Source organism: Calidris pugnax, unplaced genomic scaffold (assembly GCF_001431845.1).
Source record: "Calidris pugnax isolate Ruff unplaced genomic scaffold, ASM143184v1 scaffold28, whole genome shotgun sequence".
NCBI classification, from domain to species: domain Eukaryota; kingdom Metazoa; phylum Chordata; class Aves; order Charadriiformes; family Scolopacidae; genus Calidris; species Calidris pugnax.
In genome coordinates this window covers 11,650,245-11,667,639 of record NW_015090842.1, presented here as the reverse complement: position 1 = coordinate 11,667,639, position 17,395 = coordinate 11,650,245, and the positions used below count along the sequence as shown (strand labels likewise).

At 37.3% G+C, this 17,395-nt stretch overlaps 1 protein-coding gene across 1 annotated transcript in view; it reads right to left on the bottom strand.

Moving 5' to 3' along the window:
* LOC106888132 (neural-cadherin-like) overlaps nt 1-17,395 on the bottom strand; it is a 75,687-nt gene that overhangs the window by 25,428 nt on the left and 32,864 nt on the right. The window contains exons 9-19 of the mRNA XM_014942160.1: nt 15,972-16,221; nt 12,953-13,095; nt 8,157-8,329; nt 6,975-7,143; nt 6,076-6,246; nt 5,023-5,195; nt 3,749-3,916; nt 2,908-3,157; nt 2,673-2,800; nt 1,677-1,863; nt 776-919 (exon numbers count right to left, since the gene is read on the bottom strand). Of these exons, the coding sequence (XP_014797646.1) occupies nt 776-919; nt 1,677-1,863; nt 2,673-2,800; nt 2,908-3,157; nt 3,749-3,916; nt 5,023-5,195; nt 6,076-6,246; nt 6,975-7,143; nt 8,157-8,329; nt 12,953-13,095; nt 15,972-16,221 (1,956 nt within the window). The remainder of the gene's footprint in view (nt 1-775; nt 920-1,676; nt 1,864-2,672; nt 2,801-2,907; nt 3,158-3,748; nt 3,917-5,022; nt 5,196-6,075; nt 6,247-6,974; nt 7,144-8,156; nt 8,330-12,952; nt 13,096-15,971; nt 16,222-17,395) is intronic.

Genomic DNA, 17,395 nt, shown 5'->3' with positions numbered 1-17,395 from the left:
AGTTTCTTGAGTAGATAAATCATTCTTCAGTACAACTTAGCCCCATTTGTGTCAACCTCCTTGAGTGGATTGGGAATCAAATGCAGCCAGGATGGGAATCAAATGCAGCACTTCACAGACATGCTGACAGAACAGTCCTTTGGGGCTTGGGCAACAAAAAAAGTGTGGTTTCACCATACAATGAAGCCAAATTTGTAGTGCACCATGGCTAAATGATGGAAGTCTGTACCACTTGCTCCCTCATTTATGAGCACTGGTTATGTGCTTAATTTCACATGACATGGCTAAATTCCTGACTGATTTGTAGATAAAGCAATATCACTGAGTCATCATATGCATTTAGGAAGTACAGTTTCAAATACAAGAATGTGTACCAAAAAAATAAAGAACAATACAACTATGCTGTCCATCGAGAAAGCAAACGAATCTCACTGAAATCAAGTCTGATTCATTCTAGTTAACCAGGACATTTTTATTGGCACCCATTTGTAAGAAAAGGATATAATCTATAATAAATTTGTATTTGCTGGCACACAAATTATTCCCCAGCACCCCATATTAATGCATTGCCTCCTAAAATAAGAGTTATTTGACTTATGCCTCACAGCTCCATTATGAACTAATGTTCACATCCGATCAGTTCACACTAAAAGAATTTTTAAAATCTAGAGACAAAAAGACATTTTCCTTTCTAACACCACTAAATATATCTTGGTGTGCTGAAATTAACTCATTAATATTTCAGATATAGCTATGGGGAATTCCAATACTTTACCTTCATCTTCATCATTAGCACTAACTGTAATGATAGTTGAGCCCACATCCTGATCTTCATCCACATTTACTTCATAGACACTTTGAGTGAAGACAGGCTTGTTATCATTCACATCACTGATAAAAATGCGCACGTAGGCCGTGTCTAGAGAGACAAGAAACAAGAGATTAAAATACTCAGCTGTGCCACTTCTGTCAGCTACAATTCCTTAAACTGTCTAGCTGCACATTAAATGAAGACGAATATGCAGACAATACAGAAACAAACCCTTAGGGTTGTGGACAATATATATACCAACATTACTCAAAAGCACTTGGATATCAAATGAATGTCACATCCAATTTGTTTAAACAGATAATATGTGAATAACTGATGCATAATATGGCAATCGTACAGTTTTTAGTCATAACTTTTTGTCCTGAAGCCACAAAAGCCAAATTTTAAGTCTTTATTTAAGTACAGCTGTCAATTGAGAATGGGATTTTCTATCTTGAACTTTCCAGCTTCATACTTTAGAATTACTTTTGACTAAATACAGTACCATATGCAGTGCTTTAAGTAACACCTCCGCTACCCAAAGATCTGCATCTTACAGATAATGGGTGCATCTCTGCCAGCTAGGAAATACTCTCTAAACTCTAACTATGAAGTCATAGTTTTCTTTTAATTTCAGAACAAAAAACTTGCCTGATCATCATATAAAACATCTCTTCCAGCCCTGACACAACTGTTGCACAAACAAACAGTAAAAAAACCCAAAACCAAAACAATGGACACTCTTTCACAAGTACACTTGAAAAAAAGGAAATTCACATTTAATCTTGCATTTCAGAGACCAATTTTCAGTTTTCAGAGACCAATCCAGGTAAAATCATGCTTGTCACAGACTTCTGCCTCTTACCCGAGTTTGGTTTCCCATATTTTCCAGGTCGAGCTGATTCAGAGCCATCTGTTGACTTGACTTCTAGAAGATAGGACCCCTTCTTCTCTCTATCAAACACTGAAGCAGTGTATATTGAGCCTGTTTGTGAGTCCAAGCGAAAATATGTGTAGTCTCTGCCACTGTCATGTAACAGGGAGTATGTTATCTAAAGGATTAAAAAGAAGTTGTTGATCTAGAGTTTCCTTTTGTTGGATAGTTCACAACTAAATAAGTACTTAAAGAGAGGAGGAACAGCCTTGTGTCTGAGAACTTGATCAGGGCCAAGACTGAGCAATCTAGTTTAAAGCCAAGTAACTTCCTTACATGCTGACTCCAATGTGTAAATGGAAATAAACTTGTCTTGTCTAATCAGTTCCTGAGTTCACTAGTTCATGTTTGCACAGTGCTTGTGCAACAGCACTCAAACTACGCTAAAGATCCAAGGTACTAATATAATAGCTACAGGTGACTTGAATTTGAACTTGCTCAGTATCATGGACCAGGTTCTATTACATATATGTTTTGGTGCACTTTGGCTTGCACTCGTTCTAAGGATATATCTATTTTTTATTTTTAAAATCAGTAACAAATACCTCCACTTTTGGTGCTAACTTGACATATTATTTAGGAATTCAGCTTTCAATGCCCCCAGCTACTTACAACTCAGAAGCATTTAACACATTTTTTCTTCCATTAATTTATCCTATCACATTGTAGAGCTTTCCAAACTGGAGCATTTTATAGCAAGGTTTTAACCTGAACTGTATAAATATTTATTCTTTGCTTTCTGTCTCACACCTACTATTTCACATGGCGAGACAGAGAAACATGTAACTAACTCCTTTATTTCATCTCATGTTTCCCTATTAGTCATCGGTTTTCTAGGTTGAAGACTTCTAGTCTATTTAGCCATTGTTCACACAGAAGCTCTTCTATACCTTTCATCATAGAAGATGTAGGTCCCCACTTGCTTACCTCACCATTCTGACCAAGGTCAAGGTCAGTGGCAGAGACCTGAATGACAAATGTCCCAACACCAGCTCCTTCTGTTACCGAGGCTTCATAAATAGATGAAGTGAAGAATGGGACATTGTCATTTACATCTAAAACATCAAAAAAAAGCATGTAAGGAGAAAATTATAAAAATGTAAAGAAAAAGGGGAAAAAAGTACTTCAATTGTACTATGACATCACTGAAAAGTTTACACACCTGTTATATTAATATAGACTGTAGCAAAGGCTGCCAGAGGAACTGCAGCAACATTCTGTGCTCGAACCCTCAGCAGAAAGCTCTGTGTTGTTTCATAATCGAGCGGCTCAGCTACCAGGATTGAAGCAGAACCATCATGTCTGTTTGGAGTCAGGTAGAAACGAACCGGCATGTTGGTCTCTGGAACAAGTCCCTCTTCTAGATTATAAGTCACACGGGGATCACCAAGGGGAGAAGTTGCTTTGATTGTCTGCACAATTCAAAAAGTTTGTGTAATCAATGCTTTTATAAGTACAGCAACATTTCTAAATGCTTTTTTGTAATGACTCTCCCAGATCTTCAGCTCTCAACTGAAAACACTAGGACAAGAATTTCCTGATACCATATCTTAACCCTGCCTGATGCATCTCTAGGCCACAATCAGCTGCAGCAAAAGGTTACCAGTCATTTTATATTTGGTTACTCACACTTTTATCCTAAATACATGTATTTTAGAATTACTTCATGAAGCTGTTCGGATTACTCATGCCAAGCAATGAAACTGAAAAACTCTACGTACTTTAAGACCAATAATCACTTCGGGTAATGCGGCAGCATTCAAAAAATTGGAACACCTATAGTGTCGTCCAAATGGGAAGGAAATTAAAGAGTGGTTACACACAGGTAAGTTAGAGCAAAAATGCTGGTTAAAAATGCAGTGTTTCTGGAAGAAAACTGACAACAGATCATTGGTCCACACAATACACAAAACTGTTATAAAAGCTCACTATATTTAAGCAATGTTCACTTAAGCTATAGCCTTAGAGCTACAGACAGACAAAGAAGTCTGTCCCAACCTTACCAAAATTGCTGCATCTCGAGTAGTATTCTCTGGAATAACAACTTCATAGCTGTCTCTTTCCCACTGTGGAGGCTGGTTTTTTCCACTGGTAATAGTTACTGCAAGTTCAACTTTACTGCTCCTGTTACCTCCATCTGTAGCAATAATCTCTCGAATTATAGATGACCTCTGAAGAGTAAAATAGATTTCATTACAGAGGAATTTGATCAGGGCTTAGATGAGCATGTTTAGGTTTTTTTCCAAATAAATGAATACATAAAATTAAAGGCACACTTAAGAAAACCCACACAGAAGGAAAACATTCACAATTGCAGAATACTGAGCTCAGAATATGAAGTAGATGCAAGATTGCTATTTGCTTTACTTAAGATTATTGGAAAATGTTTTTATGTGTCTCAATAAACCTCAGCAAATTTCATATAAAATTTAAAACAAAACAAAAAAAAAAAACCACTTTGTGGAGTCCCTGATTTCTTAAGCTTACCTCTCAATAGTTTTTGTTAGGGTTCTTAGATTCAATAAAGAAAATATATTAAAAGGATATACCTTCACCAAAGTTTTGTGTGTCAGTTAGAAGTTAACTTTCAATATAAAAAAAAAACAACTATTAGGTATTTAAAGATTGACATTACAACAATATGCTCATTTCAATACAATTTACTTCACAAATCTGAAAATATCAAAGTGCTTATGTAGGTATCAAGAAACGGCTGAAACTGGTAAATTTTAGATAATTACATGCAACAACTTGTTCATTATGCTTTCACCTTCCTGAGGGATAGCTGTGCTGTGCTTAGTCCAATGCAACAACTTGTTCATTATGCTTTCACCTCCCTGAGGGATAGCTGTGCTTAGTCCACCATGGCTAACATGTATCAAGTTGGGAATCTGTATCAGAATCAAAATTTCACACTCTCAGATTTGTGTCTTAACTCATTGTCTGCTAACACAGTGAAGTCCTACACCTGGGTTATTGTTCCCCTGCTCACAGTCCTTGGTATTAGTATGCCAAAGCTAATGGAAATGAGAAGAACAAGTTTTCAGAGGCAGTGGTGTCAGCTGCTACTTTCCAGCTGAAAGCAGGACTGGCTTATATGCCATTCACAGTCAATGAACTCATCAGCTAAAAGCCTTAGACTCATGTTTAATTTAAACATGATGTATTGATCCTTCAATGTGAAGAGGTAACACAGAAGTAAGGACAAACTCATGACCTCAGTCCCTCCTGGGATATGTTGAGATGGTGAGCTTAAAAACCAAAGCAAGTGCCATACCTGAGATATGGGTTGGTTCACAAACACCCAGCCCGTAGTAGGATTAATTTTGAAATAATTTGGTTCTTCATTTGCTATCGAATACGTAATGGCAGCATTTGAGCTGTAGTCATCATCGTGGGCTGCAACACGAAGAAAGCTGGTCCCAACTCTTGTGTCCTCTCTTAGGAAATCTAATGTAAGGAAAGGATATTTCAAACTGATCATTAATTCACTAAAGTACCATGAAGATCTTGCTAAGAAATTAAGAAATACTAAAGTAATAATGTATGAAAGCTATAAGCTTTCTATTCCTTGGAATATTGGCCATTAAAATCAAACTGAATATTTTAAAGAGCTGCTATCACTCCAGGGCTATAGATCACATTTGAACTTCATATTATCACAGTCATAACCTGTAATCGTGTAATTGTCATTTCTGATAAGATACATATTTTTTTCTGTCTTGTATTTTTGCTAAGGGACTAATTGCTTTCTATGAAATAAACATAATTAATTCCTTGCACAAAACCAGAAGAAACCATTATCAGAAACTATTTTCTAGGTTTGCATTGTATAACTAACTAAGAATTGTTAATAAACAGGAAGGATTTTTTGAAGAACCAAGAAGGAAAGGTAAACAACAAACAATGTAGAATGATGAAATTCAAATGTGAACAGTATGTAATCAAAAGTTATGACAAAAATCTATTAATCATAAATCAAAGTTAGTGCTCAGTGCTGCACACTCACATGCTTATTACAATTTTCACATCTCTGTGGAGCACCACAGACACTTGACATGCTCAGGTAAGGAAAGATACTGACATGGTTATTGTTTCAATTAATTCTCCTGTAACAACACTGAGGAAGGCCTATGAGTCAAGACTGTACTTGTTACATTCCACATTACACAGACTAACAATTCTGCAATTAAGGTAAGCACGTTTCTGGCTGCAATCACCTAGTTGGTCACAAGATCTACTGCCAGGAAAGACAAAACCCAAAAATCTTAGACATCAGGTAAGCTCACACTCAGGGCACCGAAACTCTATCCAATGACTCTCAAATTACATTCATAGCGGGTGTTTTCAAATCTGGGATCATTGTCATTTTGGTCCAGGATGATAATATTTATCTGGCATATTCCAATGAGTGGTTCCGCTGCCTGATCTGTTGCTGTCACAGTGATAGGATATTCCCTCTGTTTTTCTCGATCAAATACCTGAACAGTTGTTAGAACTCCTGAAAAAAAAAATAAATTCCGTAGAGTTAAAATACTATGCATTTGACAATATTCTACATTTAGATGTTTATTTGCCAGTGCATTGAGATACAGGGCAATAGTTAAATACACCTATAATGTGAACTTCAGGTTCAAGGATCCAATCACAACATTTAACAATTTCAGCTAAAACAGTACTGCTCAGGCAGATACAAACTTCATACACACTTATTTCTACACACAATTGGACTTAAATTTAGAAAATAGAGATAAGCACCAAACTATTTATAAAAAGTATTTATTTTGAAGGGCAGTAAGTACAGGACAAAGGCGCGTTTCATGTCTTTTACCCTCCAGAAGTTCAGCCTGAACTTAGCTTTGGCCTTACAAGACTTAGCCTCTTTGTAAGACTACTGTCATTTGAATAAATTATTTATATGCCATTAGCAAAGTTGCAAGATAACACGCACTTAAAATATGGTAGTTTTTTAAAAATCTAGTTACAAAACCACACAAGTTATTTCACACAGCAAAAGTTCCACATTTCAGGGAAGTTCAAGTTCAGGACTGGACACGTATGAAACTAAAGGATAATACTTGTTCATGAGGTTAATACATTTATATTTGCCTGCTGATAAAAAAAATTCAATGAAAAAGCACAGAGACTGATTTTATTTAAGCTTTTTTTTTTCATCAGTGTAACAAAGTGTTTTCTGTATTCCAGTATCAGTTCTGATATTCACTTTACCTGTGTCAGGATGAATACTAAATGCTGGCAGGACACCACCTCTGTGCATCAAGCCATATTTCACTATACCATTGGCTCCTTCATCAGCATCAGTGGCTTCAACCTGCAGTACAACTGTCCCCGAAGGCTGGTTTTCCAATACAGAAGCATGTTCCCGATAATACTGACACTAAGAGAGGGGAGGAAAAAAAAAATAATCATGGACTTACCATGGCATTTGATTTAAAAATATACTAGGGGGCAGGGCGGGGGGGAAAGAAAGATTTAGCTACATTTCCATTCACATGCACTGATGTTAAAGTTTTATTTGTGCCATGATTAATTTACAGACTTCACTTGTTATTTTGCAGTTATACGAACAACACACAACATGAGGCCACTGAGCATCTCCAACTAATGAAAATATTTGGAGAAAAAGTTACAGTTGCATATACTTCCAAATGCAAATATTTTCCTATACTAGCAAAAATCTTATTTTAAAAATGGCATACAGTTGCCCAAACCACAGAATTGCTTTGGCCAAAAAAAGATTTCTACACAAGGTTACTTTGTCAAGGACAGATACAAAGAATTTCCATGACTGACATGAATAGTCACTGACTTTTCAAAATATGCAACATTACCCATCAACATTTTAGCCATCAGTGTCAAACCTGAAATTTTTAGGCAATAGATCTTTAATATGAATTAACATTCTGAAAATATCTTCAAGTATTTGATTTTTACAGTACTTTACAAATTAAGCTAAAACACTTTCATTCTCTCTTTCACCGGTTCCAGACATACAATCATCAAAAGAAGCCTCTGTAATTTAGAGAGGTATTTTGGAATATTATGGAACAAATCCACTGCATAGATAGCTATACCTACTGATTCCTCTTCACATATGTCACATTGAACCTCCAAAAGTTATTCACTCAACCTTATCTCCTAAAATGCCAAAGACTAGATGTTGGTTAGGAAAGAGAGAGTGCTCACAGGAGCTGTTCTGACACAAGAGGAGAACAAATCCTCTAAGTCTTGGGCGAGGAATGGAAAAGATGGGGAAGACAGCGGCATCAGGACCCCAAGAGAGATGAAAGCAGCCCATTTCTTGAAAAGCTCATCTGCAGCGTCACTTGCAGTAACAACATAGTCTTATACATTTACCACAGTCCGATACAAATGGTCTCATATATTTACCTTCTGAAAGACAGGTTTGTTATTGTTGACATCATCAATTTTCACAACAACCTGGGCAGTACTTGTAAGAGAATGGGGCCCTCCAGAGGCGTTATCATCAGTAGCTGTGACATTAAGTACATACTCTGTCCCCTGCAGCTTAGGAAACGGACTTGAACGAAGTCTAACTAACCCTGTAAAAACAACAGGTTGTGGTTTTTTATTTTTTATTACATTAACCAATTACTATTATTCTTCTCACCAGTAAGCACAACAAAAAAATATTCTTGTATACCCATTCACCAATAAACCACAAGGCTGATATATTTAAATTTAACTGCAGTATTTTTACTGGAGCTGATATTAGAACAAAATTAAGACAGCACAACAGGTTTGTCTGTCTGCAGTTATGCCTACAGAGCTAAATAAGACAACAGCTACAGCTCAGCTGAACTGCACATATTAGCTCTAATGTGTCTGATGCTGAAAAAATAAAGCAAAACAAAAAAATAAACCCAGAGAAGCATTGCAGCAGGCTTCTATTTAACCTGCACCAGCCCCACCAGTGACCCTAGCTATGTTCCTGTATCATTAGTGCAATGAAACCTGTGTCAGCATGTCTGCTGCTGTAGCTACCAATGCTAGCTCAACTGAAACTAGTATGAGTTTACCTTCCTGCTTCATAGCAGCACTTAGCTATAAGGCACATCCTTAGAAACCTGTATTTTGCTGCTCTCCCAAGTCACCCAAATGATACACCCAGCTGGACGGGACACAAAGGCACTGTCAGAAAAAGGTGTATGAAAGATTTGCCACAAAAGGAAAAGAGACTACAGCTATCTGAGACCATGCTGTCATTCTTTTTCTCCATCATGCATCAATCACCCCTATTATTCATCAGCCGTCATAGCAATTGTCATTACAACAGCGTATTGTCACAGCATCAGTGTCACTCAATTTGCTTGCAAATGTGTTGTTTTAGCTAAAGCAATTATTTTTGACACAGCTCCTCTTTACCTTGGCATTTCTGCGACAAGGGGGTACAGACTATTCCCCTGACATCGTATCTGAAAAGAAACTGCTGCAAGCCACAGTGTCAACCTTTATTGGTTTATTAAGCAACAAGAGCCCAGAAGTGGAAAGAAAAATCCTAATGTTTCTAAAATTAAGTTTCAAAGACAGTAAAAATTAATTGGTAAAATAAAGTATAAAAGTACATATATGTGATTATCTGTATTCAAACTATGGAGCTGATCCTAAGAGATGTTAAAGATTCTTTGAGCACTTACAATAAAGATTTTCAGAAGTATCAGATATACTACCCCTGTGGCAATTAAACACTTTTAGAACAATTGTTCTTCTTCAGGTGCCAAAGTATCTTTAGAAATTTAACTTTGGGAACACACAAAAATTTTCAAGTCAGAAAGGATAAAAGGAGCTCTCAATAAATTCAGGTTCGTGCTTCAACACTTGCAAGTTACCTGCAGACCATATTTTTGGGAACATTACGGAATCTAACATTAATATTGCAAAACCATGATTTGCATTGAAATTAAAAATTTATGCTAAGTGAAGTCTATGGAATAAGGAGGAAAAAAAAAACTTGGGGTGGCTTACTCCTTCCTATATATTCAATGCTCATACTTTGAAAAATACAAGTTCAGATTTTCATTGCAGTTCAAAATAAGTTAAATATAAAGTAGTTTAACTGAGGTTAATTAAGTTACTTCAATTCTTCAATGGGATTTCAATTTGGTTGCCTGATTCTGTCTCAAAACATCCTCTTCTGTTTTTTCAAGCAATCAACAGCAGATAAATCCTATTAATTTAAAGGGATATGCCAGGCTACTCAGATGATGAGTGTTTGTGCGTTATTGTTTCTTTTACTTTTTTTATTTAAATGAGGACACCAATGTTGTGAGATTTTTTCCTTTGGGTTTTTAAAAATAAGCAACTGCTGAAGAATTTAAGAAGATGTAAAAACTGGTAACTCAGAACAAATGACTTAAGCTGCAAAGTATTCTCCACACTACTTTTTTACGCACGCATGCAGTATTCTTAGTTAAATAATATTGTTCATATGAATGATTTTGTCCTTAAGTGAAAAACACACTTACCCACAAAAGCATAATTTTGTGTCAGTACAACACAAGCAAACTCAGCTAGGAAGTGTTTGCTCACACGTGTAATCAGGATATAGACAAAAGTACAGGAAAAAAAAGAGCCTCATCTAAAACCCCAAATGTCCACTTTAAAACAGTTAAAACTGAGTTACTGAAAAAGTTGCACAAAGAAAACCATTCCAGTCACAACTGTCATCCTATTGCTTTCTCTCCTTATATGGCTGTTTGATTACTAATAGCATCTTTGGCCAATTGCAGCGGGTGGATATCAGGCTTTGAGTGCACCAACAGGCCTTGCAAACTCTTCCTCCTGCTCCCTGGGTTTGGCTGCCCACGTTCAAGGCCAGCTCCAGCACCATGCAGCTGCCTAACCCTGGATCAGACAGTTGTCACAAGCCTTCTCTGTGGCCTCTGCCCCCTGTCTTGGGAGCTGGATTTAAACTCAGGTCCTTTCCCGAGCTCCCCCGGGGGTGTGCTGTTACCTGGCCATGTGTACTGCTGACCCTGACACTGTCTTAAAGGTTATTCCTTGTTTGACATTTTGGAACGTCACACTGTTATCAATAAAGATGTTCTCTATTAAGTTACTGTCTATTAAGTTACCTGTAATCTATAATAACTCTCTCTATTGAGTTACTGACTGAAAGCAAACAATGAACAAGTAAGACAGGTCAATTATACAAAGCTTTTAGGAAAGTGATACAATTTTATTAACATTATAAGAGAGTCCAGAACAATTGCATCTTTTTCCTGCAGTTTTTTAAATTAGAGTCATAGAACATGCAGCTGCCTAACCCTGGATCAGACAGTTAGATGTCACAAGCCTTCTCTGTGGCCTCTGCCCCCTGTCTTGGGAGCTGGATTTAAACTCAGGTCCTTTCCCGAGCTCCCCCAGGGGTGTGCTGTTACCTGGCCATGTGTACTGCTGACCCTGACACTGTCTTAAAGGTTATTCCTTGTTTGACATTTTGGAATGTCACACTGTTATCAATAAAGATGTTCTCTATTAAGTTACTGTCTATTAAGTTACCTGTAATCTATAATAACTCTCTCTATTGAGTTACTGACTGAAAGCAAACAATGAACAAGTAAGACAGGTCAATTATACAAAGCTTTTAGGAAAGTGATACAATTTTATTAACATTATAAGAGAGTCCAGAACAATTGCATCTTTTTCCTGCAGTTTTTTAAATTAGAGTCATAGAACCGTTTGGGTTGGAAGGAACCTTTAAAGGTCATCTAGTCCAACCCCCCTGCAATGAACAGGGACATCTTCAACTAGATCAGGTTGCTCAGAGCACCATCCAACCTGATCTTGAATGTTTCCAGGGATGGAGCATCTACCACCTCTCTGGGCAACCTGGTTTAAGAAGTTATTTTCAATGCACTCCGGGAGTCTCCTGGATTACCTACAGCTCGCTATGCTACTTTTCCAGCAGATGTCAGGGTGGTTGAAGTCCCCCAGCAGGACAAGAGCCTGCGAGTGCAATGCCTCCTGTAGCTGGAGTAAGAAGGCTTCATCAATAGGCTTCTCTTGATCAGGCAGACTGTAGTGGACACCAACCACAAGGCTCCCTTTGTTGCCTTGGTCTCTAATTCTTATCCACGAGCTTTCAACCCACTCTTGGCTATTCTTCAGGGACAGCTCTTTACACTCTACCTCTTTCTTGATGGAGCAGGCAATGCCTTCAACTCTCCTTCCTGACCTGTCCCTGCTGAACAGCCTGTAGTGATCGATAGCCATGCTCTAGTCATGGGATTCATCCCACCAAATTTCAATAATGGCAACTAGGTTGTAGCTTTCTAGTGGCATGATGGTTTCCAGCTCCTCCTGCTTGTTGCACATGCTGCGGGCATGGGTGTAGAGGCACTTCAGCTGGGCTGTCAGCAGTGTCATCTTCTTACAGAAACGCCCCTTAATTCCTTTGAATTATTTCACTGGTGTTTCCCTCTTGGCTCCTATTACCTCAGGAGCCCCAGGCTCATCTCTGTAACACTTCAAGCGTGCTGCAGTGTAGCCAGCACAACTCAGAGCAACAAGCTGAGGGCCCAAGCCTTGGGGCCCTCCATTCACTCCTCTTCTTTAAGCTACTGCCTTCAGCCTGGCGGAGAAAGGATACAGGATCTCCTTGATCTTGTTTTTTTTCTGGTGGTTGTTCCCATTTCTGTCTCAGTGAGAGCAGAGCATGGTTCCACCAGTCTATCTCTTTCCCAGACTCCCTGATGCTCCTCAACCTTTCTACTTCCTCTTGTAGCTCTGCCACCAGTCTGAGCAGATCATCCATGCGGTCACACTTCACACTGCTCTTCTCACTGCTGCCATCCATTACCAATGAATGGCTCTGGTGCTCACTGCAGCCCAAGACCTGGATGGCTGCATGTTTTCACGGAATCACTGCCTGAGTTGCCATGTCCATTCTGCTGAGTGCAGAGGACATGGCTTTCTGCTGGGTGGATACCATAGTTAAGCTCCTTCTGAGAGGGTGATGACCACCAATTGAACTCACCTCTTGAGCTGGTAGGATCACAATGCCCTTCTGCGCCAACTGCCATGCCATTAGGTTAGTATTAGCTTCAAAAATAACATATACTATTCAGTTTTTATAATTGCTACCTAATGAAGACCAAAGTCAAGCTGCATCACGTCAGAATCAACATTATGACTGCAGCAGCAAAGAGCTAACATATTATTACCTTTCTTAGGGTCAATAACAAAGTTTTGTTTTTCATTCCCAGACAGAATATCATATGTCACACCATCTCCATCAGGGTCAACAGCATTAACTGTAGCTATCAGTGTGTTTGGGCCTGCATCTTCAGAAACAAAACTCCTGTAGCTGTTAAAAGAAATTACAACACCACATTCATGAATTTAGACAGGAAATAATACTATGTTTTACAACACTTACTGACTACCTGTACAGAGGGTACTGCAAAATTTGCAATTTATTAGTACAATTACACTGATAAGATGCTTCTTTGCTAACCAGTAAAATGATTGTATTGATGATCTATCCAACCATTCGTGTTTTTCTGTTGCTACCTCCCATGGATTTCCACTGCAAAATTTTAGCAGTATTGAAGTTTTGAAGCTTAGCTTCCAAACAAGACTTGGGCTAAATGCAGAATTCACTTTTTTTTTTTTTTTTTTTAATTTTAAAGAATGAATTGCATGATTCACAGAATCAAGCTAACATTTGCTAAGTTAAAGCACTGCTTGTGATAGCACACTTTCTGACACAAGCTGTCAAAATGCTTTCAGTGTAGTCTTTGCACCAGCACAACTAAAATGAGAATCAGACGTGGAGGATATGTGCATAATGTCAGTTTTTCAAAAATCTCTTCTCAAGTCCAGACACATCACTGACATTGTAAGCTCTTAAGAGGCATTATCAGCCTAAGCATAACGCACTCTGGAGTAGAAAAGCCCCCTGCTTTAGCAAAGTCCCAAATATTTATAATTTTATCTGACTGGATTGAGCATAGGCCAGACTAAGCATACTACAGACCTGTCCATAGTAGATATCCCAAAGCTCAGCCATAAGAATGAAGTACAGCTGGCTGTATCCAAAAATATTGATAAAATACATATGTGTCACTGGGTTCAGAGTGCTTATGGACCCACTCTCCATATGTTGAGAATAGGAAAAATTTCAAATAAAAAGAAAATGGATGCACAGAAAACCTCTCCCTTGGCTTTTCCTGTCTGGATATATACCTTCATAGAGACAGCTTTTTTTCTTCTCCCTATTTAATATGCAATAAAGTAAAAGAAGTAAATTATTTTGGTTTAGCTCAGTCACACCCCTCAGGGCACTGTCTTAATTCTGCATCTGGAAAGCAAATGAACAGTAATTCTGATAATTTTGAACATGAAATTCAGGGACCGAAGAGTTCAAGTCATCAAAAGAGGTCTCTTAAAAAGGAGAAAGTAAAAACTGACAAAATGACAGAGCAGTAGCCTTAAGCATTTCATAACAGAGATACGGAATAACCGATGAAAGAAAGCTTGTGGCAAGGAATCATAAGTTTATAGCAGACTGCAAATCTATTTAAACAAAGGGCTAGAAGGGCAACATCATCATCTTGCTTTGCATTAGCCTGCCACAGAGCTAGCACTAATTGCAAACTAGTCTCTCAACAGGACCTAATTTGTGGCTGTTTGTGATGAATCTACTTCACAGAAAACTTCAACTAAGCTCTGTCTGAAATTTATCTCTGGGTTCAAGCTGGAAAGATAAAGCAAAATCAAAGCCTTGTTAACCTAATTAAACAAAAACTTGAGATAATTTGAATTCCAGGAGCTGAATTCAATTCCAATGCCAATCTATACACATATACAATGGCAGTTTCCCTCCTATTGCATAGGGAAAAGAAAAGTTTCTTGTGAATGTTTGGCAATTTAAAATAATACTCAATTTAATTGTATGCTTCAGTAAACTTTAAATACAAGAGCTGACAGGGTTTTGTTGTTTGTTTTCTTTATCTATGTTTTCTGCTTCCAATTTGTTAGAGATATTTACAGCATCTTTAATACTATCACTCATTTCTGATTAAAAATTAAGAACAAATAAAAGATTAAATATTAAATTACCCTGAATATTTAAACAAATAAATGTATGAAAAAGAGGCATCATCTGAAGACTGAGAAACTTAATCTGGTTTAGTATTTGAAAACACATAGAGATCCAAAAAGAATTTGCAAAAGATCAACTTTTCCAAGCCGAATCTCCTAAAAATGTTTAGGAAAGAAAGGAAGGCACAAGATTTTGAAGCCCAGAGGCTACCTTTACGTAAAATAGGGACTGTCAGAAAGCTTTGATGTTTTGTTCAGCTAAACCACAGGCTTAGCATCACTGAAATCTCTGCCTGGGTTTTGTGCTGAGCAACTTCTACTCTTAAGAGTAGAAGACTGACACAGAATCCAACTGGGAATTCCATTACTAAGCCTCTAATGCAAATACAATTTTATAGTACTTTTGACATTGCTTCAGATGCTTCTGAGCCCCAACTGTGGAAGAAAAATGCTTGCTGATGCTTTAGGAAAAAACAACCACCAAAAAAAAGTACAGTTTGTAGAGCATGGGACTAAGTGAAATCAAGTGAACTGCATTTATTGACATTTCTCTTGTGGTTTTTATAATTCAGTGGTCATTTAGGATTCTGTCATCTAAGCATTTTTCTTTAATGATTACAAACCAGGGATGTGGACTGTTGACTCAGTCTAAGCTTAAATTGCCTAATTACAAAGCAAAATTCCACCATGTACTCTGGATAAGGGCTGAGGACAACAATGAGTTGCCTGCTTTTTCTGCTTAATTTCCTTTGGTGGTGGAGGGGTCCTCTTGAAATGCATAATATGAAATTACTGCACCACCTCTTTCAGTACGAATTGGAAAAATCTTAAGTGCTAGATCTGTCAGAAGACTGGCTGTATACTACCCTTATCTAGCTAGATACTTAAATCCTACTATACATTAAAAGTATGCCTAAACTTTAAAAATAAGAACCAAACTTAAAGCTTTTTTTTTTCTTTTTTACTGGTGGTAACAGCATCTCAGAGTCAAAAGATCATCCTGCATTTGTCAGTCTAACTCGGATTTAGCTGAGCCGGAGACAGTTACCATCCTGTAATGATCAGCCTTACAACCAAAATAAAAAAAAAACATCAGCAAAAGATAAAGATAACAGAGTTTTAAGAATATGTATTTACATTTTTTGGGAAAACTCAGGTGCTTCATCATTGACATTTGAAACATGGATCCTAACAGTTGCTGTTCCAGTCTTCGGCTCTTCCCCTTTATCTACAGCCATAATTATGAATTCATAGAGATGGTTAGGTCTCTCATAGTCTAACTGTGTTGCTGGAAAAATAGTACCATGAGAAGTAATACTGAAGTCTTGACTCAAAGTGTAATATAGTATTTCAGCATTCTCTTTTGAATCACAGTCAGTGGCTGTCACTATTAAAAGAGAAAAGAGAAAGACATTGTGTAGATCAAAGTTTATGAATTGGAACATTAAATACTTTAACAAGAGAATTAGTATGTAGTATAAAACTGTAATAGAATTGCCTTGGCATGTGCTGCTTGAAGCAATTCATAAAACTGTGCTATCCTCTACGCTTTTTATTAAGCTAACCCTTACTTGAAAATAAGTGACTTAAAAAAAGTTGCTAAACTTCTGACTTAAGATCACTCGGACAGATCACACCCTGTGTGATCAAAGATGAAGTATTTACATATATTATTCAACTGATGCAAGATAAATTAATGTATTTGTCAGATCCTACCATAACCTACAAAAAGATATGCTAAAAGCATAGTTACCAGAATAGTAACTACAAACTACCATTAGTACAGGATAAATCACTAAGCAGAACAGTAAGAGGTTATAAAATCCTATTCACCAGGGAACAGCATTTCCCTGTAGTTTACTTTCCTTTTGCCTCTCAAGATTTATAAAAAGTTTATGTAAGGGTTAAAGATTAATATAAGGCCCTTCTACAACTGTTTAGTTGATATAAATTTGTTTTATTGCCAGGACCCACTCATTTCTTCATGAACATTTTCAATATAAGATTTTTGTAGTTTACATTTTACATTTATTTTCAATATAAGATTTTTGTAGTTTACATAATCAACATTTACATAATTTACAGACCATTATCATTTAGAGCTTAAGTTATTGCTTACTTTGGGAAGAAGTAAAGTCTTTTTCTCAAGCATCCTAACTAAGCCTCACATACAACAGTTAAACCATGAAAGAAGCTTTTAACACAAAAGAGCAATATTCCCTCTGCAAGCCTGCACAGACAGGCAGAGACAGTTAGCTGATGCGTCTATAATTTCTGATCCAACATTACTCTCTTCTTTCAAAAAAAGAGATGCTGCAAGATTGCTACTAGAAGCCTGCTGCTATAATGCCAACCACAACTGAAGCCCTGTTACTTCAAAATCCTACAAGGATTTACTTCCTTTTTCTCCTGTCCCCCAAAATTGTTTGGTCTGTGGCAGTAGTAAATATGACCTAATTCCACAAGGTGCCATTTGCCTTCACAGAGTTGCAAATGCCCATGTTGTGGCAGGTAATTTTGCTTCTGAACTGAGTTCTAATTAGCAGAAGGAACAAAAATAC